The sequence below is a fragment of the Acomys russatus genome, chromosome X (assembly GCF_903995435.1).
Source record: "Acomys russatus chromosome X, mAcoRus1.1, whole genome shotgun sequence".
In the NCBI taxonomy this organism is placed as follows: Eukaryota; Metazoa; Chordata; class Mammalia; order Rodentia; family Muridae; genus Acomys; species Acomys russatus.
Window position 1 is genome coordinate 56,673,864 of NC_067169.1, and position 27,044 is coordinate 56,700,907.

At 40.8% G+C, this 27,044-nt stretch overlaps 2 protein-coding genes across 2 annotated transcripts in view; both read right to left on the minus strand.

The window, feature by feature from the left end:
* Nucleotides 1-1,767: 1,767 nt before the first annotated feature.
* Nucleotides 1,768-8,685, minus strand: Taf9b (TATA-box binding protein associated factor 9b). Its single transcript, XM_051141997.1, has 7 exons — nucleotides 8,530-8,685; nucleotides 7,849-7,930; nucleotides 7,205-7,341; nucleotides 6,985-7,119; nucleotides 5,533-5,608; nucleotides 3,178-3,288; nucleotides 1,768-1,931 (listed from the first exon to the last, which is right to left on the minus strand). Exons 1-7 carry the CDS (start codon nucleotides 8,578-8,580, stop codon nucleotides 1,768-1,770), a joined length of 756 nt encoding a protein of 251 aa, XP_050997954.1. The 5' UTR covers nucleotides 8,581-8,685.
* A 14,955-nt stretch (nucleotides 8,686-23,640) lies between these two features.
* Nucleotides 23,641-27,044, minus strand: part of LOC127184976 (fibronectin type III domain containing protein 3C1-like) — a 52,806-nt gene continuing 49,402 nt past the window's right edge. The window contains exons 25-26 of the mRNA XM_051141466.1: nucleotides 24,950-25,071; nucleotides 23,641-23,991 (exon numbers count right to left, since the gene is read on the minus strand). Coding sequence (XP_050997423.1) covers nucleotides 23,656-23,991; nucleotides 24,950-25,071 — 458 coding nt within the window. The 3' untranslated portion in view covers nucleotides 23,641-23,655. The remainder of the gene's footprint in view (nucleotides 23,992-24,949; nucleotides 25,072-27,044) is intronic.

Sequence of the window (27,044 nt, forward strand, 5' to 3'; positions counted from 1 at the left end):
AGTCCTGGAAAAGCATGATGTGCCCAGATGCTGCATCAGTAGATCAGCTATACTGCTGCTTTAGTCGCTTTCCTTGAATCCCTTCAGAAAATGAAAGGGCACTGATAGAGTTAAGTGTTTATTAAATTATTAAACCTTGGGACAAATCCATTAATAATTATATAGCTCTCACAATCTTGGGACAACTTTCATACTTACACCAGCTAAACCCTCACAACATCCCTGTGAGGTAGGCAGGGTAGATGTTAACTTCCCTATTACTAGTGGGAACAGGGCTCAGAGGTAAAGTAAGGTCACATTGTTGGCAAATGAAAGTAGTAATAGAACCTAGGCCTTCTGATATTCTGCCTCCCTGAGAACATTCAAGTAGTGAAATCCGTGTTGTATAATGCACATTTCTCTTGTGCTATTGATCAGATTACCTTTCCCCAATATCCCTAAACATTCAAACCTGGACAGCATTTCCGTCTTGTTACTGTACTATTTTTCATGTGTCAAACACATGCTGATACTTCCTATTAAAAATTGATGATCCATGGCTATAAAGTCTAAGTAACATGAAAGTTTCAGAGAGTTCTGCTTAATGTTTTTCCAGTGTTGGCTATGTGGAACTTAAAACCAATTCAAACAGTTCTTTTTATGCTCATCAAAAAAGCTTTGCTGACTTCCCCCAATGAGTCTTGTAGGTGCATGTAAAAACACAATAGAAGGTTCTTAGGAAGAGGTTGGGAAATTCTGTAGGGCACAGCTAAGTGGAGTCAGATGATGCTAATCTGTTTTCCCTGTTGCCCTGACAGGGAAGGAGAATCCTTAGAATCTATCTTCAGGTTTGATCCCATCTTAACATGTGACCCCCTCAGCAGCAAGCTAGAATGACACCAACAGAGTGGTTCAAGCTGTAGTGACCAAAGCACACATATATATTAAGAAACACAACAGCAACAAAAGGAATCCTTGCTCTGTGGTTTTGGTCTAAGTCCAGTGTAAGTTACCAAAGCAGGTTTTAAGTCATGTCTGTTAATTATTAACATGAAAGACAGTGAAGCTCTCAACTTGGAATGCAGCTGGATGGAACTGACTGTCAATGAGAAAAGCTTAACAGGCGTGAAAGGCAAGGGCTGAGACCCAAATGCTCAGTTATGGATGGAGTGAAAAAGCAAATGCAGACACTCAGATTCACGGAACTGCAGAGTGCCAGGCATGTAGGGCATATTAAAAAGGCCACTTACAGTCTTCTAGATTTAAGTGCAATGGCAAATGACTTAAGGCAATGAATGCGAGGTGGGAACAGAAAACAAAGGGGATCTCGATGGGGAGTTAGAAGACCAAACCCCAAATACATTCAGAGTGGACTTAGTACCCTTCTAAATGCACTGTGATTAAAAAAAAAGTTTCCTAAGTTAAGACATTTGGTCAGAAAGATGACCAAATGTGAATGGTTCACTAACAAAAGAAAGTCCTATTTTAATGTCAGTGAGACCAGGAACTGAAATTCAAGTGCTGCTGTCAGTGACACAGGGCAGAACTGCTTCTAAAAATAGAATTGCCATGGTGAGACTCCACGTGAATGAAGCTGTCTAGCAACAAGTGTGTGCACAGCTGAAGCCTACGGAGAAAACACTGCTACTCCTTACAAAACCTACCAGGTGCAACTAGTGTGAAAAACACTGCCACGGAACTCCTAAGAAAAAACTTATGAAGACCTAGGCTGTTCAGGCATGATATGGGCCTAAATGCACTAAAATGCTAACGTGTAGAACAGACTCCTTACATAGTGTCATTGTCCTCGTCGTCATCGTGCTTCCTCTTCAGTGGGTTTGACTCACTGGCCATGTTCTGTGAGGAGACCATGTTGGTGGCAATGAGGATATTTTTGGGCCCAATCATTGAAGGATTAATCAGAACATTTTGGACTGCAGTTGTTGCAGGAGCTGTAAACAGAAGAAAACACCCCACCCCTCAGATGAGTTACCCATGATCCAAAAGTAGACAACAAAGCAGAATCTAATTCTGTATACGTGTTTCAATAGCCTAGCGTGTAACTACATCATAGAAGACTTATAATTACCTAGAGTGCATTCAATCTTTAAATATTTTTACCGTAAATTTGCTAATAGCGATGTTTACCAGGCATAAGGATGTTTGGATATATATGTATACATAAATATTAGATCTCCCTAAAGCTATCGCAAAGTTAACAATATTTTGTTTTATTTATTTTTACACAAAAATACAATAAATGTGCCTACAGCAAGAAGAACCACAACACAATCAGGAATTATAAATGTTACATTCATAGTGTTATGGCTATTTGTATTTGGCAGCCTTGAAGAAAACATCTTTTCTGTGTTGGTGAGTCTAAAATTCTGAATGTAAATCAATATCTATCATATCTTGTCATTATCTGCTTAAAACATCTATCTAGACCTAAAAACATCTTACCCTCTAAACAACTAAGCTTAATTTAATTGTAAAACTAAACTATCTGGTCTTCAACCCCATCAGAGACTAGCATTCAGTGCACTGAATTCAAATGCAAGGCCAGGAGACATGATTCTCAAATAGGGCCTTTTTCAAAACAATTGCATGTATGTATGTATGTTTGTTTGTTTGTTTGTGTACCATGGGACACATGTGGAGGTTGGAGGACAACTTTCAGGAGTTGGTTCTCTCTTTATACTATGTAGGAAATCTCCATCCCCGCTGGCCATATGCTTCTCCCTTCCCCTCCAGTCTCTCTTTCTCTCTTCCCAAGAATTCTCCCTGTCTCCCCATGCCCAGGAACCTTAGCCACACCTATCTCATTTGCCCTGCCCAGGCGTGACGGCCTTTTATTAATTCGCATCACACTAACAGAGATATGTTTCAAAAGATGTGCAATCTGTACACATTAGTAAACTGCTGCATCAGCAGTCTATCATGAGGTGAATAAAAGCACATTTATAGTATTTTAGAATTTGATAAGCACACTCAATATACCATGCTCCTGAAATTCTAGGTATATGTAAAACTTCACCACGTAATCTTACAGACCTTGCTCAAAGAACCCTGATTTGTAGCTTTGCCTATCACCTTCGTGTTGTGACACTAAAGCAAAAGTCTTCCTAGAGTAGTACAAACTGTTTTACAATTGAGAAGCATTCGTGAATTCTGTTCCCCCCTTCCATATCATGGTACCTGGTTTGGCAGGTGTGGCTTGAGAAGGCGGAATCTGTACTGAAAATCTTTGGCTTGTCACTGACACTGGAGTTGGAACTTTATTCGGAACAGATACTGCTTGTGGGGGTGCTGTAGTTATAATGGACAGATGGTGTTAGATGACATTTATTTGTTTGCTTTTTAACTTTTTTTTAATTTTTGGTTTTTTTGAGACAGTTTCTCTGTGTAGCCTGGAGTCCCTCTGTAGACCAGGCTGGCCTCAAACTCAGAGTGATCTGCCTGCTTCTGCTTCTCTGAGTGCTGGGATTACAGGTGTGCACCACCATAGCTTACAGGCACACACTGTCAAAATACAGAGGGCTGATGGGAGATGAGAAAATATCAGAAATAAGGGCAGAAGCCCAGCTGTTGGCTCATGCCTTTGAAGCCAGCACTTAGGAGACAGAGACAGGCAAATCTCTGAGTTCAGGGCCAACCTGGTCTACAGACTAAGTTTCAGGACAGCAACGGCTACACAGAGAAGCCCTGTCTCAAAACAATAACACCCCCCCACCCCCAAACAAAAACAAGCAGAAAAGAAATGAGGGCAGAGTAATTTGAAAAAGAACGATAATGAGTATTCTTTCCCAGTAATCCCCCTCTTGGGAGTTTTTTTCACTTTAGTATGTTTACTATGCTAAATAAGTGCTTAATTTTAAAGATTGCATCTTTAATATAAATTTTGGGTTAAGACATACTCTAAAGTAACTGGTTCTTCAAATTCGCTTGCCTGTTAACATGTAACTGATTACTATACACTGTTGTGGTTCCCCACCACTCCATACAGGGTTTCTGTGTAGCCCTGGCTGTCCTGGACTCGCTTTGTAGACCAGGCTAGCCTTGAATTCACAGAGATCGGCCTACCTCTGCCTCCCTGAGTGCTGGGATTACAGGTGTGCACCATCGTGCTCAGCTTACCTTGCTGTTTTTTATGTGAGTGGCACGCATCTGCACAGTCCAGCTAGTCTGGTGGCAGAGACAGGCAGAACAATTGAGCTTAGGGTTCAGGACAAGTCTAGGCATCATAGTTAACTTTCAAAAAAAATGATAATTCACTTAATGTGAACTTACACAGATATTATATGCAAAGCTGCTCACAGGAAGCCGTATGTAGATTACTGGAGCTATACATCTGACTGATTACAGTTCTAAAATGCTAACATGTAAATTTATACCCTGAGACTAGAGAGATGGCTCACACTTCAAAGGTCAAAAGCTAGCTAGGCAGTATCCTGCAAGTGTAACCTGAATGATTAGAAGGCTGAAGTAAGGATACAAGTTTAAGACTATCCTAGGTTACAGAGCAAGACTCAGTTAAAAAAAATAATCAGTCTTTTTTGTTTTGTTTTGTTTTTCGAGACAGGGTTTCTCTGTGTATCCCTGGCTGTCCTCGAACTCACAGTGATCCCCCTGCCTCTGCCTCCCGAGTGCTGGGATTAAAGGCGTGTGCCACCACTGCCCAGCTAATAATCAGTTTTACACTTGAAGTATAATGACACCTTATAAGACTCAAGATAAAGGGAGTAAGAGACATGAGATTAATACAAGTGAAGAAGAAGGGGATTTTTTCCCTCTATAACACATGAAAAAATAATCAGAAAAAAATTAAAACATTCCTGGACACAGAAATGTAAGATAGGCTTGGGGTATTGTATGTCAGAAATGTCCCGGGTGTGATGGAGAGCTAACAAATAGGTTATAGGACATAGCTTGAGGATGCTCACTGACCACTATAGGATAATAAGTATCTTTTTTGAGATATGGGGTCTTTCTATGTTATCTAGGCTGGTCCTTGTACTGCTTTTAAAAGGTAAGAATTAAAAATTATTTTAAGAACCCTGAGCTGCTGGGCATGGTGGTGCACACCTTTAATCCCAGCACTCAGGAGGCAAGAAACCCTGTCTCAAAAAAACCAAAACCACAAACCAAAAACCCCAGAACCTTAAGCTTCTTGTATATTTCCAACCTCTTAGAACCTGTACCCAGTTTATCAAGACATTTTCTTAAAGTTCTTAAATAAGTAGGTAGCTGGCATGGGTGTGTTTGGAGACCTAATGCATAGAAGGTGGAAACACAACTAAGTGTTTCTGGAATCACAGCTAATACCAACAATAATTGGGCCAATGTAAGTTTTCTGTGTCTTTTTTTTTTAAACTGAATCTGATTAAAACAGGTGTTCTTTTGTTTTTACCAGAGGAAGAGTAAAATTATCAATGGCAACATATTGGCGTTTCCAACACACTGACTCCCATTTGGACTTCAGTTATGGTTCAAAAGCAAATGCAGAGACATTGTTTTTATTGTTCAGAAAGGCCATTCCCCCCTTTCACTTACCTACAGTGGGAGTAGTAGGTCTGCTACTACCAGCACCGACACTTAGTCTAGGAACTAGTCTTCCTTGGTTAGGTCCCTAGGGGGTTAGAAACAAGTTTTAATGTTAAGATTTTGACACCTAAACTTGAAGAGTGAAGTTGTAATGTTGATGTGGGTTATTAGTGGATGATCCAATCCAAAAACATTTTTTGTTGGTTTTTTCAAGACAGGGTTTTTCTGTGTAGCCTTGGCTGTCCTGGACTTGCTCTGTAGACCAGGCTGTCCTCAAACTCAGAGATCTGCCTGCCTCTGCCTTCCTGAGGGCTGGGATTACAGGAATGGACCACCACCACCACCACCACCACCCTGGCAATAGCTTGTTTTCAATTATTTTTCTTTTTGTCGTGCTACTGAGGAATGAACTTTTCCAGCTGTGTTTTAAATCCAATATCTGGAGTTTTTGCATGCATGCATACATACATAATTATGGCCCTATTAATTCTGTATAATATTTAAGGTAGAGCCTTACAAATGAAGACAAATGCTCTCTTGTATTATAATACTGGATTTTAACTAATCAGTATCTTAACTCTGCCTAAATTAAAACTGTCCTTACAGCAGAATTTCAGAAAACAAATGCAAGTTCCATTTTCAGTGCAGAGAGACTCTTAGGTTATATGTCTGAAAAAGGTCTAATTACTAATGGAATATCATTCACTTTACTATTGGATCTCACACACAAAAAGCTATGGTAAAGCCAGATGTGGTGGTGCACGCCTTTAATCCCAACACTTGGGAGGCAGAGGCAGGTGGATCACTGTGAGTTCAAGGCCAGCCTGGTCTACAAAGCAAGTCTAGGACAGCTGGGGCTGTTACACAGAGAAAACCTGCCTCAAAAAACTCCACAAAATTTAAAAAAAAGAAAGCATTGGCAAAGTGGAACGATTGTGAGGTACCAGATCTGGGAGTTAGTCCATGAGTTTAGGTTCAGTTGTATGATAAGAACAATTCCCACTGGGTTAGATGAAATAATCAGGTTCCTTCTAGCTCTGAAAATTTTTTTAAAAATCCAAGAATTATTTTAACTTTTACTGTGCCATCTACAGGAATTTTGCTTTTTATAAGTTTACCTATTACTCCCACCTTTTTGTTTGTTTTTTCGAGACAGGGTTTCTCCGTGTAGCCTTGGCTGTCCTGGACTCTTTGTAGACCACTCAAGGTGATCCCCCTGCCTCTGCCTCCCTGAGTGCTGGGATTAAAGGTGTGTACCATTATGCCTGACTTACTTCCACCTTTTAAAAAACATAGGCTAACTGAAACTTCACCCTCCCCCCTTTGAGGTTCATATAGCCCAGGATGGCCTTAATCCTCTTAATTAAGAATTAAGGATGGCCTTAACTCTTAATCCTGCCTCAGCATTCCTATTGTTGGGATTGCAGGCATGAGCTACTACACCTGGCCAGAAGTTCTTACCTTTTTAATTAAGGACTTCAACCTATAATTTGGAGCTGTTAAGCAGTATCTGTCAGGCGGCAGTCTAGGTCCTGCATATGGCTTAATCAGTGGCAGAGGGGTTTGATTTTTTTGCCTTGCAATATCTAGTAAAAACTGAAAGAGAAAAATCCTCATTAGAAATAGAATTTTTAATTTTTAAAGTGCAAGTAAAAATAACTGCAAATAAACATTCGCTTACATCTCTCGGGGGAGGAGAGGTAAAAGACTGGTCAGCTCGACACTGGATGGCCAGTCTCACATCGTCTGCATCAACAGTAGGTTTCTTAGCATGACTTGAATAGATTTTTGCATCATCCAGAATTGTAGTCACATATCCTTTAAGAGCAAAATATTTTTTTTTTCTTAAACGAATAAAGACATCTTAACTAGCTCATACTGGCCTCACCGTGTAGGCGAGGGAGTCCTCGAATTCCTGATCCTCTTGCTTCCCCTTCTCCAGGAGTGCATTACAGCTTGTGCCACCAAGACTGACCTGAAGGCATCTTAGTGTTTAAGGCTCCCTGTTTTAAAAGGGCCACTAATTTCTGGAAGATTTATGAATTTGGGTTTTAATAACTAGTTGCCCTAATTCACATGATACTATATTGAAACAGACTTGCCACATATATATGTAATATATGTTATATATTATATATGCAGTAATATATATATTTATTTATTATATTACTGTCCCTTAACTTGAGCTCCTTTTCAGTGCGTTTCTCATTTCTAGATTAGTAGCAACAGAATTTAGTTGAGATGAAAAGATCATTACAATAAATGATCTTTTAAGTCATAAGGTCAGCTTTTGGGTGTATTTATTTATTTATTTATGTAACTTACGGAAAGCAAATTCCAACATTTGATTTATAACCCTTGGCTCATACTCAGTGATTCCCATATCCTTCAGGATCTGTGCCATCACCTGTGGATTCAAAGAAAAAGCAAAAGCCAGATGCACTATGTAAATGAAGGAAATCATGGCTGGACCAGGGGCATATTTTTATATTTGCTACCAAGTCCCAAGGTGCTCCTCCTGGTGCCTTCCCCAGTGAGTGTCAGGGATCACACAAAATCAGTCATATGCTCTTGCTGAAAACTTTTAGCAAGGGTGCAAGCAAAGGCACAAGAATGGCCTTTACTGGCTTTCCAGGCAGAGGTAGGTGTGGGTCCAGCTGGCTGTCATTTTCAGATGTGTCAGTGAGTGAGGGAAGCTAGCATCTAAACCCATTTCGCAATCAGGGCTCCTAGTGAAGCAAGGAGTCTGCGGACTTAGGGGTGGGGAGGGGGGTCGACCTCGTCGGCCAGTGGGACAAAGCCCAGCGGCAGCGCTTTGGAGAGGCCCACCCGGAGCCGGGACAGCGCCCCAGGGACAGGCGAACCCCATTGCCCTTTCCCGGCCAGGTCGCCCGGCTGCAAACAGCGCGCGAGCCACCCTCCGCCCCCCGCCAGGCTTTCGGTCCGGTTTGCCTCACAGGTCCCCACGCCTCCGAGTGCGCCTGATTTCGCATTCCTCGCGCTTACCAAGGCATCTCTTGGAGCGTTCTTGGGAGGCGCCATCTTGCTAGGCTCCATTTTCTCTAGCGACTTGTCAACCGAGGAAGAAGAGCTGCTAGCGGCCGATTCCAACTCGGCCAGGCTCCACCCCTGTGGGGAAAGGAAGGCGGGCCTAGCGTGCCGCTCCTGCTCGCGGCCCTGGGCCGGTTCCCAGGCACTAGCCCCCCACCTGTGTAGGCACAGCTACCCCAGGGGCTCAGGCAGGCTCTGAGATGGAGAGGTGCAGAGAAGTCGCCCTAGAAACGCTCAGCGCCCATGCACTAAACATCTCCAGTTCTGTTCCGCCCATCCTCACTCCTCTTAATGACTACTAGTCTTCTGAGTTTCCTGGGATACCCACAGAGGCCCTTCCTCCACCCGTCTCAGGGCAAACATAACAGCCCCTCACATTTGGATATTACATTAACAACGAATACACTTCTGTAAACACATTTACACGGGCCATAGTGCTACTACAAAATGATTTGCTACTTAGCTGACATTTGAATTTAGCTGGGCATTTTGAATTCTTTTTCAAATCTGGCAACCCTACCCAATAGGCCTGTGGGACACGACCCTTGGGGGTGTGTTTGTCAAAGGACCCTTTCATTGGGGCCACACATCAGATATTTACAATACAATTCATAACAGTTACACAACTGCAGTTCTGAGGTAGCAACGAAAATAATTTCCTCGTTGGGGTTCACCGCAACCTGAGCAACAGCGTTAAAGGGTTGTTGCTTTAGTAAGGTTGAGAAGCACGGCCATAGACACTGTTTTTCACCAGTAGGGCTTTGGTCCCAGCCTACATAAGCACCATCTTCTTCCCTCTGCCCTTCTCTCGGTCTGAGGGGACTCTAACTGCTAAGGTCAAAGTGGACCCTTCCTTGCCTCCCGGATTGCCCACACCTATTTCCCCCTCCCGGAATACGTTAGGCATAGGGATCTGCAAAGAGAGGGCCTAGCACTTGAAGGCTCTTCCGGGAAGACAAGGCCGATGGCTGGTTCTCTGATGTTTACAAATGCTGCGGGCCTTGAGCGACATGGCACTTTGTCTCCTGACCACCAGAACTAAAAAGGCACTAGTTTATGAGTCTCTGGCTTAAAATGAGTCAGAGAATCCTGTTCCTATATTCAACAACGGCTCTATTATCTTCCGCCTTTAAAATGGTTGCTGTGGCACCTAGATCAAGATGCAATCAGGCCTAATATATGGCAAAAAGTCCTGTCAGGGTGACCTCACAAAATTACATCACATCTCTTTCTGTCCTGGTATTTGGTTCTAGAGCTGCAATGTTAACATATTCAGGGCAACCATTTACTAAGATTATAGAACTAGGCCTTGCAAATAAGGCTCCTTCACTTCCTCACAACAAAGGGATCTGTTAGTTATAACAACTACTTCTTTACTTAAAATTCTCCAGTAGTACCCCCTACACATTACACTTTTGGGGCTTAGAGAACCCTTCACTTTGGGTAGGGCAGTTTACCTCATCAGATATCTCAGATGTCTCAACAACCTCATCAGATACCTCAAAGATCTCGTCGGACACCTCAAAGATCTCGTCATTGGGCACCTCAATGATCTCGTCAGAATCAGTAAACCCCCGGGCAGCCATCTTGAACTTTAAAGTGTTTGTGAGGCACGTACAAACATGGCCCCATGCTCCCCGCCACCTTCAGCGTGCACGCATGCGCCTTTGAAGAGCACTATTTTCCCGTGGGAACATTTGTTGTTTTGTAGCGTCTTTCTCTCACTATTAGAATAGCTAAGCAAGGTTCAAAACTAACAATAAGTAGAAACTAATACATGAGTAGTTTGTACATAGTATATAGCAATTAAAAAAAGAAAAGGCACCGATTGACTTCCACAGTTTTGTCTTTAAAAATTGTCTGTGCAATATACAGAGTACCTTGTTTCTATCATCTTTTCCCAGTGCAATTTATTATACTTTATCATATCCAAATTTCCAAAATTACTAATCTCGGGCCTTGGGGCCACGGTTAAGTAAAATAACAGTTATTTGCTCATACACACTGCAGCAGTTCGTATGACAGTTGAAACAGTTATTGACTCATGGATGAATTCGTGTTTAGCTGAAATGCACCAGACAAAGGCATGGCTAGCTATGGTAGGACACAGAACAGCTTGCAATTTATAATTCAAGAATTGTTAATTTATGGAATTTTTCATTTAATATGTTTGGGCCAGAGTTGATAACAGGCAACTGAAATTGGGGAAAGCAAAAACACAGATCACTATAAAGAAATGAGAGTACTGTTTCACCCTGGTGTGTGTGTGTTCATGCCTGCTCTGAAGCTATTTTATTTTCAACTTGAACTTTCTCTCTTTTTCCTTTCTTGCGTGAGAGTTGTTTCACAACTTATATATAATGTCTGTGCTGATTAGTTTTTTGGCAACTTGACACAAGCCAGAGTCATCTTGAAGAAGGAACCTCAGCTGAGAAAATGCCTCTGTAACACTTGCCTTGAGGCAAGTCTCTGGAGTATTTTCTTGATTAATGATTGATGGCTGAGGGACCAGGCCTCTGTGGGGGGTCCACTGCTGAGCAGATGGTCCTTAGTTGTATAGGAAAGCAGGCTGAGCAAGCAATGGGAAATAAGCCAGCAAGCAGCACTCCTCCATGGTCTCTCCTTCAATTCCTGCCCCGACCTCCCTGAATGATGGACTACAACTGTAAGATAAAATACATCTTCTCCTCCTCAAGTTAATTTTGGTCATGGTGGTTCACCATCTCTTCCAAAATCATCAAGCTTTTGTGGAGAAATAGCATGTAAATCTGTTTGAATCGTGTGTATTCTCATCCCTAGTGTATTTCCGAATTAAACACACTTCTTTATTATCCTCCCTTATTAAAAGTTTGAGTGTATAGCAGACCAACGTTTTTAACATCTTTTCAATGGCCAGTTGTTATGATAATCACTTTGCAGGTACACGTCTTAAGTTATTCTTTCCACTTAGGTAAACTAAAACAATTCAGGTACCTTTGTTCATTTTAAGGAAACTGGGAAGTTAACAAAAACTTCCATTATGAAATCCTCAATATCTGAGGCAAGAAAATCACATTCCTCTTCATCAGAATTGTGTACAAGACTTGCATATAGTACATCTAGTTGGTTACTATCTTGTGATTTTTCTTTGCTCATGGTTTATGGACTAAGTGAGTGGAATATATTAAAATTTAAATTTGTGTGTTATTTGAATATGAACACAACTAAGCTAACTGCCCTTTGTTTTTTGGCAAAATAGCAACATTTGGTTATATATTTTCTACAATTTTATTAATATCTTTATAAGTAGGCTTGAAACTCCACTGTACACCTTCCTAAAAATGACACTGAACATTTGTAGAAAGTATGACTGGTGGTGAAATCTGACCCAGTTGGCTCTGTACTGTAAGAGGCCAGCCCAGCTATTATGAGAAGCTTCCATCTTACTTGCTCATAGACTGTTTCAGTTACACCTTCTTAACCAGGAGCAGTGACTTAGCTACATAGAGCAATGAAAGAAATTTTATAGTAATTTATATATTTTGAACCTCTAAACTAATTCAACAACTGTTCTTTTCTTTCTTTCTCTTTCTTTCTTTCTTTCTTTCTTTCTTTCTTTCTTTCTTTCTTTCTTTCTTTCCTTTTTATAGTTTTATAGTTTTTGGTTTGTGACAGGGTCTTGTTATGTGCCTCAGACTAGCCTTGAACTCACCTTGTAGCACAGGCCGGCATTAAACTTGTGATTTCTATGTCTCGGCTGCTTTATTTTGGCTATTGTCCTTCCTATTCTACTGTGTGTGTGTCCTGAAAGAGATCAGAAGGACTAATCACCATCGAGAGTATTTGGCTAGGAGTTAAACACTATTAGGTAAAAGTCATTGAAGAAATATATTAAGTTTGTATTTATTGTCAGCATTCCTTAATGTTTTTTCTATTTTATCTTTTTAAAGGATTGATTTATTATTTATGTGTGCCTGCCTGCATGAGTGTATGTGCCACCCGAGTGCTGGTGCTCTTGGAGGCCAGAAGACTTTGGATCCCCTAGAATGGGAGGTACAGATGGTTGCCAACCATTTGATATGGTCGCTGGTCACAACCAGTAGCAGCAAGTGCTCTGAATGGCTGAGCCATCTTTCTTTTTCTTTTTCTTTTTTTTGAGACAGGGTTTCTCTATGTTATCTTGGCTGTCCTGGACTTGCTTTGTAGATCAAGCTGGCCTCGAACTCACAGAGATCCGCCTGCCTCTGCCTCCCGAGTGCTGGGATTAAAGGCATGCGCCACCACGCCCAGCAAGCCATCTTTCAATACCTGTTTTCCTTTCCTTTCCTTTTAAGTGACCAAAGGCCTAGCTGGGTGGTAGTGGCAGCACATGCCTTTAATCCCAGAACTCAGGAGGCAGAGGCTTTGAGGCCAGCCTGGTCTACAAAACAAGTTCAGGACAGCCAGGACTACACAGAGAAACCCCGTTTCCAAAAAACTAAAACTAAAACTAAAACTAAAAAAAAAAAAAAAAAAAAAAAAAAAGTGACCAAAGCCCTCAGGCACCAGCAGTTGGACTATTTAATTGGCCAGCTATCTGACTTTTTTTTTTGTTTTGTTTTGCCCTGCCTTACAGGCAGCTTCCAGGGAATGGAACTGGGTGACTAACCCAGGTTGAGGCCAAAGGCCAGACTGGAACGATAGCTGTTTGCCCAGGTTTTTCAAGTCTTTCTAGAAGCACACGCCCATTAGCATGGTGGCAAGCACCTTGACTGCTTGGATGTTTTCTCAGAGGCTGCACAAACTACCAACTAAACACTTGCTTCTTAGGTAATTGCTTCAACTGTCATCCAAACAGCTGTGACTGCTGTAAGCGCCTCACAACTGCCTGGAAAACTGTTCTCATTCAGTCATCTAGGGAAGGTCCTGCTCTAGCTACAGATGACCCAAGGAGAATCCCTGCCAGCAATTTAGACCACTGTATTTGTTGTGGCGGCTACTTCAACATTGGGTTTGCTTCAGAAAAGTTTTCTCCAATCCTGGCTTCATTAGACACCCAGAAACAGATCTGGGAGACCTCCATTGGGTCATGACTGATTCAGGTGATCCTTGTATGTATGGAAAAAAGCAATGGCAATCACTATGAAAACGTAGATCATCTGTGTTGTATTGACAGTAAAGACAGTGTTGTGTATCGCTGTTTGCTTCTAGACAGGAACGGCGGGACCTCCAGATCAAAGGTCCAATTTCCCTCTCAGGAGCAGCTTAGGGGGCTCAGAAGAGGCCTGTGTACTAGGTGAGTCTCCCAGTCTCACCGGGGAGGTAGAAATGAGTTTTCCACTAGGTGTTCCTGTTAGCTCTTTTAAAATGAGATTGCTGGTACCAGGTGGCAGTGGCAACCCGGCCATTCCAAAGACCTGTGGTGACACCAGAGTGTTACAGCTCTTTGGTTATGCTGCCATGCTAAGCATGGCAGAGGAAGTGGGCTGATGCTGAAACCTACTGGAAGGCAGGTTCCATGAAAGGCAGGTTCCATGAAAGGCAGGCCCAGCGGGTGCTTCGCTGTGGTCAGCACTGATCTTGAGGCCATGAAGCAGGCTTCAGCGGCTGCCAAGGCCAGCAGTCAAGCCCAGGCATCCAGCAATGATTCTTTCCCAGAATAAATGAGTCTCAGCTGGTCGTGGTGGAAGAGTGGAGTGAGAGAGCAAGCCTTTATTTTCGTGGGGTATTATAAACCTTGGTCAGTGGAAGGGGTTTTGAGGGCGAATGTGTTTGATTCACTGGGGCTAGGGGTGCCAGGGATACTTAATCCACTCATAACAAAACAGCCCTATCATAAGAGGGAAAAGCAGTACTTAATTATCCTACGGGTGGGGGAGAATCTCCTTGTACACATTTAAAAGGTTGAAAGCAAAGACACCCAGACATCTTATTAGCATAGGGTAGGTACATATCTCCAGGATTCTCCAGTTGCTTGCTGAACAGATTTCTTATCAGGGAAGGTTCTGTAATCTTCCCTTTGGCTATGTAATGCTCCTTAGGGGATCTAGGGTTCCCCATCAGATGACGAGGGAACCCCATTGAGAAAAGGAGTCTGTTGTCATATACCGAGCTCAGAGGCTATCCAGAAATGCCAGCCTTCGACTTCAATAGCAGGATTCCACAAGAAGGCATGATGAACAAGCCAGTAAGCAATACTCCTTCATATCCTCTGCATCAGCCCCAGCCCTCTAGGTTCCTGCCCTGTTTGACTTCCTGTCCTGGCTTCCCTCAGTAATGGACTATGCTGTGGAGGTGTAAGCCAGATAAAACCTTTTTATCGGGCTGGAGAGATGGCTCAGCGGTTAAGAGCTCTGACTGCTCTTCCAGAGGTCCTGAGTCCAATTCCCCAGCAACCACATGGTGGTTTACAACCATCTATAATGAGATCTGATGCCCTCTTCTGGCCTGCAGGTGTACAAGTAGGCAGAGCACTGTATACGTAATAAATAAATCTTTAAAACCTTTTTATCTCCAATTTGCTTTTGGCTGTTATGTTTCTTCACAGCAATAGAAACCCTAACTAGGACACTATGCGGTAAGAGAAGGATGAAAGAGTAACCTGCTTCTACGCTAGATCATGTTTACTTGACACTCCTGTTTGACCAGAACAATTTTGGCTATGTTGAAAATCTGATTATACTGGGTTGAAGTTCTGGGGTTTGGTTTTGGCTAAAAGAAGGAATGGTCCCAAATAAGCATCCCTTGATGCCAAGGGGCTTCTCTATTACGGTAAGTACTAAGTGTTGTTAGGAGCTTGCCTGGCACATAGTGAGGGGTCGTATCATTTTCTTGTTGGCCATAATATCAAGGAACACCAGTTTCACAATCTGCTAAAACAAGACGCCACAAGATCCCTTTATAACTTCATCTAAACCCAGAATAAAACCAAGGTCCGGTGCTGGGGAGAGGCTCAGCAACTAAGAGCACTTCAGTGCCTCACAACTTTCTGTAACTTCAGTTCCAAGGGATCTGGAATCTTTTTTTTTTCACCATAGGCACAATGCACGCACCTGGTGCACATACATTGCAAACAAAACACCCATACACATAAATTAAATCTTAAAAAAAAATAAAAAATCTAAATGCCTCCCTTGGAGTAGCTGCTACTTTACCCATTACAGCTTTATTCTTGAAAAGTCCCTCTTTCCACAAATACAAGATTTGTCATGAATCTCAATTGTAGAGTTGTTTCACCTCTTGACAGTACTCTGGGATCCTCCTATAAGTTACCTGTAGTGTGCGCTTTCCCTCCTTCCCTCCCCCCTCTCCCTCCCTCCCCCCTCCCTCCTCCCTCTCCCTCCCTCCCTCCCTCCCTCCTTCCTTCCTCTCTTCCTCTCTCCCAGCTGGCCCTCTCTATTCCTCCCTCTCTCCCTCTCCCTTCCCCATCCCCCAAAACTTTATGTATATGGCTATTTTGCCTGCCTGCATGTCTGTGCACCACATGTGTACAGTGCAATGAACCCCTTGGGACTGGACTTGCAGATAGTTATGGGCCACCACATATGCTCTGGAAATCAAACCCAGGTCCTTTTGGAAAAACAGTCAGTGCTCTTAACCACAGAGCTATCTCTCCAGGCCCTGCTTGCTCTCTCTTGCTACAAGTACTAATGCAACTTTTCTCACTGTTGTTGTGTTCTTGATGTGCACTGGCTCACAGAAAGTTGGCATTTGCTATCTGCATGTTCTTTTGAGTGAAGTAGTTCATCTTTCTAACTCATCACCGAGTTGTTTTACAGAGTTTAAGAACGCTCTTATGTTTTGGACACACATTTTCTATCAGATTTACAGATATTACCTAGTCTGTGTTCTCAGTTTCATTGTCTGTGCATTTGTATGCACATATGTGTTCATATGTTTCTGAGTGTGCATATGTATATATGTATGTGACAATGTGCATTTCTTCATTTTCTTTCTCATCTGAATATGTATTTTCAAGTAATCCATCTTAAAGCTTCATCTTATTGTTTCCTGTTTTATCTGTTCTACCAGCCACACTGTCTGTCATGTTTTAAGTTTCACTTGGTATATACTTCAGCTCAGGCATGTTTGTAGGTCAGTGCAGTGGTATATACATCCCCTCTATACTCTCAGAAGGCAGAGGCCAGTAGATTTTGAGTGCTTTGCCAGGCTGGGCATAAACTAAGCAAAATTCAAAAAACAAAAAAGAAATGGTTTGATTAAAAAAATCATTGTCTAAGTTCCTCCATTATACTATTGGACTATCTCTCTGTTCTGCTAAACTCATTGAGTTTCTCTTTTCTTTTTCTTTCATTTAGTCTTTCCTCCATCTTCTTCCTTCTTCCTTCTTCCTCTCCTCCTCCTCCTCCCTTTCGTTTTTCAAGACAGGGTCTCTCTGTGTTAGCCTTGTCTGTCCTGGACTCACTTTATAGACCAGGCTGGCCTCGAACTCACAGAGCTTGCCTCTGCCTCCCAAGTGCTGGGATTAAAGATGTGCGCCACCACGTCTGGCTCATTGAGTTTCCTTAAAGCAGATGTTTTGAACTTTTGGTATGAGGCTTTTCAGGTATGGGTTATTGTGTAGTCAATTTCTAGAGTCTTACCTTTGTTTATTACGTGGGGTCTTGGTTCCCACAAAGTACTTTTCGTTCGTTGGTGTATAGCAGTGTGTTCAGTGAAAGAGCAGGCGTTTCCCCACCTAATTTCCATGATCTTATTTTGTCAATCCAGACATTGTAGGCAGTTTTCTGAGTCTGTGCACATTTTTGCTACTTAAGCACTAGAGGACACCTTAGTCTTCATTTGTCCTAAATCTGTAGTTGGTCTCACTGAGAATAAAACTGAGGGTGTCTAAGAATGGTAGGCTGTCCTTTCATGCTTGCACTTGGAGCTACATTAAACACTGGTACTTCTTCTCTGGCAGCTGGCCTGGTGGTAGTCATTGCTTATGGATTCTGCTTAGTCCTGGGATTCATCATTGGAGGCATTCACTTCCCTTTTCTCCCCTGCCTGGTACTGGGCATGTCTCGAGGCTTCATCTTAAAATGTCAGCCTGGGAGACAGGGGCCTTTAGGCCCTGTCAGGTACCAAGTCTCAGTGTAGTGGTCCAGGCACTGAGCTCCAAGAAAAAGTATTATCTCTCTTTCCTTCTCTTTACCTCACTGGGTGGGATGCTGTCACTGCTCTGCCACCTGAGGTTGAGATGGGGCTGGCGCAGGTGGTCACTGAGCTACCAGGCTAGGGAGGGGCCAGATGCCCACTCTGAGGATAAGGACTGGAACCAGGGGTCTGGGGTTTCAGGTCTAAGTCTAGATTTAATTCTCTTTCCCAAATGGGAAGTGTCTTCAGCTGAGCTGCATGGAGGAAGGGGAGGAGTGTCACAGGCAGTTCTTTATTTTTTGCTTCCTTCAATGCTGCTGCTTCTTTTGTTTTTAAAGATTTATTTATTTATTATTGTATACAATGTTCTGCCTGCATGTATGCTTGCATGCCAGAAGAGGGCACCAGATCTCATTATAGATGGCTATGAGCCACCACGTGGTTTCTGGGAATTCAGCTAGGACCTCTGGAAGAGCAGCTGATGCTCTTAACCTCTGAGCCATCTCTCCAGCCCTTTCAGTGCTTCTTTTATAGACAACAACATTTAGGCTTCCCCCTGTCCTCCTGGGAGCCTGAGCAAACAGATCCATGCATGGACCACTGTTTAAATTGGTGTGTTTATGGGGGAGATTTTCAGCAGACCATCTCACTCAGTTGCTGTCTTTCTGCCAACACTGTAATGTATTTCTTTCACGGTTCATTTGACTACCTTCAACTGCTATTTCACTTTAACACTCAATAATTGTATACCGTGATATTTTAACACATCTATGCAGTATACACTGATCAAACCATGTCCTTATCTCTTTCACATTTGTTTTCAGCCTCCTCCTCCTCCTTCTTCTTTTCCTCCTCCTCCCCCTCCCCCTTCTTCTTCTTCTTTTTTGAGACAGGGTTTCTCTGTGTAGCCTTGACTGTCCTGGACTCATTTTGTAGACCAGACTCCCCTCAAACTCACAGCCTGCCTCTGCCTTCCGGAGTGCTGGGATTACAGGCATGTGACACCATGTCCTGCTTGTTTTGAGACTTTTTATTGGCTTTAAAAAAATTGCTTATAGCCTTTGAGCATTTCTCTTGTAATTCTTCATAATGTTATGAATATAATTTAGTCCACTATGCTGATGAACTGTTACTTCTGTCTGGCTTTCAAAATCCTTTAACCAACCTCATCTTTCTTTCTTGTCCACTTCTTTTTTTTAAAGTTATTTTTATTTATTGATTGATTATTTATTTTACATCCCAATCATAGCTTAGTCCTTCCTATCCTTCTGGTCTCAATCCTCCTTCCTTCCTTCTTCCCCATATCCCCCCTTCCTTCTCCCTCAGAAAAGGGGAGCCTTCCTCCACTACCCATCCCAGGACTGAGTGGAAGCCCCACCAGGGGCAAATGATTGAAAAGCATGCAAGAAAGTCCTTGTCAGAGTCTTTTCCACTTCTTAACCTCTAGTGCTCTTCAATCGGACTTCTTTAGGTCTTTGTGTATGAGCTACGATCATGTGGTATTCCTCTTTCTGTGTCTAGCCTAAACATTTTAATTAATAGACTGTTATAGGAATATCACATAGAAATAATAAGAGAAAAAGGGTAGCTTATTGAATATGATTTTTAACTTTGTCATTCTCAAATATATGTGATACATTGGTATAGATTTTATACAACGATACAATTTTTTTGGTTGTTTTTTTGAGGTAGGGTCTCTATGTGCAGCCTTGGCTGTGCTAGACTTGCTTCGTAGACAAGGCTGGCTGACCTTGAAGTCACAGCGATCCACCTGCATCTGCCTCCCGAGTGCTGGGGTAAAGATGTGCATCACCATGCCCGGCTCCTAGTGATACAAATTTTAAGTTATTTTTGATACATAAACATCTAGATGGTTCTACTTCTTAAAGCAAAGAATATTTTATAAACTAATAATCTTACATTGCTAAAACTTTTATATATTGATACAAATTTAAGGCTTTCATTGGTGTAAATCTTTGCATATTGATATAAAACTTAAGGTTATTTTTATTACCACATAATTATGTTTCAACTCTTGTATGGTATAAGGTATTTGACCTTTGCAACTCATTTAAAATACAAGGTTTACTTCCAGTCCTTTTAAAAGCTGCTATTACAAACTGTTTATGATAATTAAGTAATATAAGTTAATAGTCAATCAAACTCATGGTCATGTCAGATACTAATTTAGTTTATCACAAAATATATATCCTAGCTTAAACTGATAGTGAACAGCTAGAAACAAGCAACACTTGCTTATTCAGATATACTATAATGATTAATCACTATGTAAATGTAAATATGATCTTCAAAAACTTCAGAGACTTACAGAATATGACATTTAAAGATGTTTTTATTATTTCAAGGCTTTTCTGGCAATGAGATGTGTCACCTTCTGGTAGCACCACATTTGACTTAGAAGATGAACATCAAAGAATCTCCAATAGGAGATGGCTTCAAATGTGGCAGGCTATACACTGGGAAAACAATGCCCTTACTTCAATGCAGACAAAAATGCCGTCTAAAACAGGCAAAAAATTTGATGTAGGCAAAGTTGACTGTTGAGCTCTGCCAAGAGAGGGTAAGCAAGCCCTTTATAGTTCCTGTTTCACAAATAAGTTTGTCAGTTATACTGGGCCAGAAGGCAGAAGATTGATGTTCCAATATTAGAGAGATTTGGATGAGAGGAAATCCAAGCAGCTAGCTGTCTGTCAATTCTTAATATTGGAAGCTGCTTGCCTGAACTTAGATAATATTTATTTCCTTCTCAAGTCTCTGATGGGGTTGAAGACTAGATAGTTATAGTCTGACAAGCTTAATTGTTCAGGATTTAAGAAGATGTTTGGGTTTAAAGAAGATTTTTTTTAGATAGGCAATACAAATAAAGATAGACAATGATTTAGGTACAGAACTCTGAACTCATCAAGATATGATAGATAATAGAATACTTTCTCCTAAGTTGCCAGATGAATATGGACTGGACATTGTGAATGTAAATCTTACCTAATAGCTTTTATAATTGTTTAATAATTATTGTTGTATGTTAGTTTATTATTCAAAGAAAAAAACTGGACCGAAAAGGGGAATTGTAGAAGGAATCTCTTGTGTATTGTATGGATGTAACACCTGTCAATTAAAAATACCTATGGCCTATGGCTAAGGAAGGAAATAGGTAGGGCATCCAGCAGGCAGAAGGGATTCTGTGAGAGAGCCAGGTAGGAGAGATTCAGCTGGCAAGATGTGAAGAGGATGGACACATGGTACCTGAGCTATGGGACAGAGTATAGATTAGAATAAATGGGTAATTATAAGTTATGAGCTAGTCAGAGAAGAGCCTAGCTATATGGCCTAGGTATTTGTAAAACCATAATTGAATCTCATGAGTAATTATCTCCAGGGAACTATGGGGGTAGGAGGAAAAACACCACAACTTAATACAATCGACTGTCTTTAAGTTCTGACAATTTTTCTACAAATGACAGGATTTTGAGTTTCTTTATGGCTGAGTAATATTATGTATCTACACCAGCCACTCACTCTTTTTCTTTCTTTCTTTCTTTCTTTCTTTCTTTCTTTCTTTCTTTCTTTCTTTCTTTCATTTTTTCTTGGGGGGTAGGTTGAAGATAGGATTTCTCTGTGTAGTCCTGGCTGTCCTGGTGGTGTCTTCCCCATCTTAGCCACAATTTCTTAATAAATCGGCCATTATTGTGGATAGGGATGTAATATTGTTTAACAATCTTTTCTTCTGCAAAATCTAATCTATTGCAAGGGTTTCAGTCTAGTCTCAGAAATCAAATGGAATGCATGTAGAACTGGGTTTGCTGTGATTATCTTATAGACCAACAGTTATTTTTTTTAGTGAAAACCAAATGGTATGTATCACATGATGTCAGTCACAGTGCTTATAAAGAAGCAAGACTGTGCCAATGTGTATCAAAATGTGCTAGTACTTTTATAATATCACTTATCAGTGTCCAATGAAAGGCTATACCATAAAATTTGCCAAAATTGTCATTGTCCATTATAAGTGGTTATCTTCATACTGAATTTAACATATACAGTTTTAAAACATTAATAAAACCACTGAAACAGAAGATAGCATTTTAAACATTTTCAGTGGGGGTAGTTTCTTGACAGATTTTGAGTAAAGTTCCCAGAGGGCAAACTGTGGCAACTGAGGTGAGATGCTTCATGTGTCACTAGAAATGGATGTGAATCCATCTATTGTGAGAGAAAACAATTCTAATACTCTGTGTACACATGAATATATATGATTGTGTATGTATACAATATTTGACAATACCAATGTGTGGGTAACCAGCACAGGGTATATTTTAAAGAGTTTACAGTGGTATAGAATTGTTTTCCATGCCCTCATTTCATTCTCTCTAGTTCCTATTACAGCAAAGAGCTATAAATTACTACTACTGCACTATAAAGCTGTATCTTGGTTGTCAACTTTACTGCATCTGGAGTCAACCAAAAACCCAAGGTGATAGGTACTTCTGTGAGGGATTTTCTTTTTTTTTCTTTTTAACAAATACTTTATTCAAATTTACATTGCATATTAAGTAAAAGATGATCAAGAAATAAAGATAAAAATAAAGAGATGAACAAAAAATATTTTATTTATTCATATTATATCTCAATTGTTAGCCCATCCCTTATATCCTCCCATTCCTCCCTCTCTCCTGCTTTCCCCTTACTCCCCTCCCCTATGACTGTGACTGAGGGAGACCTCCTCCCCCTGTATATGCTCATAGGATATCAAGTCTCTTCTTGGTAGCCTGCTATCCTTCCTCTGCGTGCCACCAGGCCTCCCCACCCAGGGGACATGGTCAAATATGGGGCACCAGAGTTCCTGTGAATGTCAGACCCCACTCTCCACTCAACTGTGGAGAATGTCCTGTCTGTCCATTGGCTAGATCTGGGTAGGGGTTCGAAGTTTACTGCATGTATTGTCCTTGGCTGGTACCATAATTTGAGCAGGACCCCTGGGCCCAGATCTGCCCATCATAAAGTTCTTCTTGTAGGTTTCTAGGACCCTCTGGATCCTTCTATTTCCCCATTCTCCCATGCTTCTCTCACCTAAAGTCCCAATAGGATGTCCCCCCCCTCTGATCCACTTTCCTGGTAAGTGAAGACTTTCATGGGACATGCCCCTTGGGCTAGTGTCCAGATATAAGTGAGTATATACCGTTTGACTCTTTCCCACCCTACATCTGGGCCACACTTTCAGGAAGAAGACCATGTCAAAGGACACAGGAAAATGAAACATTTGCCTGTGTTCCCTCATGCTCCCTGGCAAGTTTCTCTCTCCTGTTGCTATGGCCAGTATTAAATCCAACCTCTTTAGGGTTCCAGTGCAGTCTGTAAACCTGCAGCTCTCCAGGACTCCTCACGGCCTCTAGCACCAGCCGTGTGGATGGAATAACTACTAATTCTTGGCCTTTTTGTCATGAGACTGTCATTGTTGGACTATCCAGACCATATCCTGTCAGACAATCCGATAAATCCTGTCCCACACATTCATTCTGTCAGTTTTGTTCTTTCGATAACCCAGAAATACACACAAAGTATATATCAGGGTAGAAACCAATAGCTGAATACATTTTTTTGAACAAATAAGAGTACAAAAGTTTGGTAGATACTTTTTATTATTTCATATAGATGTAGAAGTGATTTTTACCATTTTGTTCTAAATAGAATTCCAAAATACTGTTATCCCAAAGTTCAAAAAAATTTTGGAAAACATTAACTTGGAAAGTTAAAGCAGGTAATAGTTTCAACAAAAGGTCTTAGTTTTACATAAAAATGTAATGTATGTTGACAAAATGATGAAATTCCAGGCACAGCCGTTTCCTTAATAATCTCCCCTACTGTCATAAAAGTTCTTAAAATGAGGGCAGGTTTAAAACTTTTTTTTGCTGTTACTTCTACCAATAATCTTTAAATATGAGTTAAGATCTATCTAAGGTTTCTAAATTTGATGTAATTTACTTTCTTCCTTCCTAAAAGGATAGGCTAGTTGATCAGGAAGTACTGAATTGCAACAGCACACAAAACAGCAATAAGTGCAAATCCGACCAGAAGGATCAGGACAAAGGTATCGTCACTCATCTCTGCCTTGTACTTTTCATCTTTCTCGCTGTGGTGCCCTTTCCCTTTACCTCCACTGCCTTTGCCGTGCCCAGACTGATGCTTGTAAGTTGAGAAAAGTGTGCTGGGGCTATATGGCCCCCAGAGCTCTTGTATACCATCGGCATCTTCATATTGGCGTCCAGCACAGACCTTGAAGCGATATCGTGTATTGGCAAGATAGTTGGAAAAGGAAAAGGAAGTGTTCGGCCCTTTGTAAATCTAAAGAAAAAGAGATGAAATGAAACTTAGTTTCTTTGCAATTAAAATATATTGTATAGCTTTTTTTACAAGAAAAAATTCATTGGTTTTATGAACATGTTCACAATGAAAGTAAAATTTTATTCAATGTTTCTAATGTTTTGAGGGAATTCTGTATTGATTAGATAGTTTTGTTTAAAAAAGCATAGCAAAACCCTACAACTGTTAACGTTTAATTACAGTATGTATTTGAATCATTGATTGTGGCCAGTGGAATTAAGAAATACTAAACCATTCAATGATAATGAGATAATTAAATGAATAAGCTAGTTGTCCCCAAATAAAGATTATTTACAAAAGTGTTACAAATGAGATGGAACTTTGGGATAAGACTTAGTTACTTTATTTATTTTTTTTTGGTTTTTCAAGACAGGGTTTCTCTGTGTAGCCTTGGTTGTCCTAGACTTGCATTGTAGACCAGGCTGGCCTTGAACTCACAGTGATCTCCGTCTGCCTCTGCCTCCTGAGTGCTGGGATTAAAGGCATGTGCCACCACACCCGGCAAGAATTAGTTACTTTAAACACCATTAAAAATAACACATTTACTCCTTGCCAAAAACTCAAACCTTAGCTGGACATAGACCTATATATATTTTTTGAGACAGGCTTTCTCTGTGTAGCCCTGGCCATCCTGGAACTTGCTCTGTAGACCAGGCTGACCTAGACCTCAGAGATCTATGTGCCTCTGCCTCTGAAGTTCTGGGATTAAAGATGTGTGTCACTACTGCCTGGAAGTTTTGTTTTTGTTTTTGTTTTAAATTAAAGATCTATGAGGTAGCCCAGGCTACCCTCAAATTTGCTATGTAGCCAAAGACTACCTTTGCTCTCCTGCCTTTGTCCCACAAGTTCTGAGTCTACAGACATGTGCTGTGCTACCATGCATAGCAGAATGGTAAATACTAAATTTGAGAGAATATACCTGTTCAGCTTTTTTCCCATTGGTGACTTGAAGACAGTAAACAATGGGATCACCTTTAATTGGATTCATGGAATCCCATTTGATCTCACAACTGTTGTTACTCAGTGGATGAAATTTAGGTGCTGGAAAAGGAAAATTACATTTTAGAAGGTTTTAATTTTTCCTAAATGATGTTGAATACATTGAAATGACTCATAAAACTACACAATCATTATAAGAACATAGACCTAATATTATATATATATATATATATATATATATATATATATATATATATATATATATATAATACCATACTTTAAAAGCTATTTCTGTATTTTGAGAGGGCTTCCTATGTAGCTATGGCTGGCCTGGAACTTGCTATGAAGACCAGACTAGCCTTGAAGACATGGATAGTCTCCTGGTGTTGCCCGCCTTGTGCTAACAATAAGGGTGTGCAATATAATTCCCAAGAGAACTGTACTTGTTATCGGAAATAACTTTTGTCATACCATCAGGCATCATGATTATAGAAAAACCTTCAAAGTTATAAATTAATTGTTTAGATTTTCTATTCATATTTTATAAATTTTAATTTTGTCTTGTTCCTTCTAGAATAATCTGCATGGTATGTATATGGTACATTGCACATTTATAATAATTTTTGTATGGATAAATATTTTTATTTTAGGAGTTTAGCAATTGTGAAGGAGCAGATTCTCTAGTTCATGTTGTTAGTCTCTACATTTTAAGAAAACAGGGCTTAACTGTACTGGGACAGTAGTCAGGAGAAGAAGAAAGAATTATTGGCATCAAAGCATGATTAATTTAACTTGAATTTGTTTCAGTTAGCATTACACTGAAGAAGAATGATTTCATGTTAGTGACTGAACATGGAGCCTGGAGAGATGGCTCAGAAGTTAGGAGTACTGCTAGTCTTCCAGAGGATCTGGGTTCAATTTCCTGCACCTATATGTCAGCTCACAACTGTCTGTAACTCCAGGTCCAGGGAATCCAATACCCTTACAGAGATATATGTGTAGGCAAAACACCAATGTACATATAATACAATAACAATAGTTATTGAACTCATGTGGAAAGATTGGATCAAATATTACAACTGGGAAAGGGAAAAATAATCCTCAAACTCAAGGTTCTGAGAACTGCAAACTTGGGACTTATCATTGGTATGATACATAGTATTTTACTTTTCTGATTGTAACAGGCCCCTAGACACTAGCACAACTGACTCCATTCAAGCCATAAAACTCAGCACATAGACAGCACCACCTGCCAAACATGAAACAAAGGCCCAATCCATCAGAGTCCATGGCTCTGGAAAGTCTCTAGATGTACTAACCTTGCTTTTTGGCTTCTGTAGTTCTGTTTCTGGCTAACTGTTCTTGTTAACTGAACTATGTCAACCCAGGACATATTGTTTTTGTGCTTAAAAACTCACCCTGAGAATGGCTAGGTGCTACACTGGGATCCTGAATGCCCTAATAAAGGTTTTCTACTGGCTAAAACCCAGTCTTCTCTGGTGGATACCCATAACACCGCTAAGGAGAGTAAATTCATAGTTTTAGAAAGAAACTTATTAAAGATTACATATAAATTTTAGCTGTAATATGTATAGCTACACCTATCACTATCTTTTCATGACAAACCATTTGAGAAATATAATGTGTAGCAATGAGTGGATATGACAATGTGGAAAGCACACCTTCCTGGAAATCAAGAGCCTGCAGTTCTGATCTTGGCTCTGCTACGGATTCAAAGATTCCTTTAGCCAGTTGCCTTCCATCTGTGGAACTTCCTGTCTCACATTTTTCTTAGTCTTTTAGATTTTTTAACTTATCTTATATCTGTTCTGCTTGCATATAGGTATGGATACCAGTGTGTGTGCTTGGTGTTCACTGAGCTCAAAGAAGGAATTGGGTCCCCTAGAACTCGAGTTATGAATTGTTTTGAACCATCAAGTAGGTTTTGGGACTCGAACTTGGATCCTATGAAAGATAAATACATGCTTTTAACCTCTGAGCTATCACTTCAGCTCCATGTTTTACTCTTAAAAGTGATAGTGGTAAGGCTGGGCGTGGTGGTGCCCGCCTTTAAT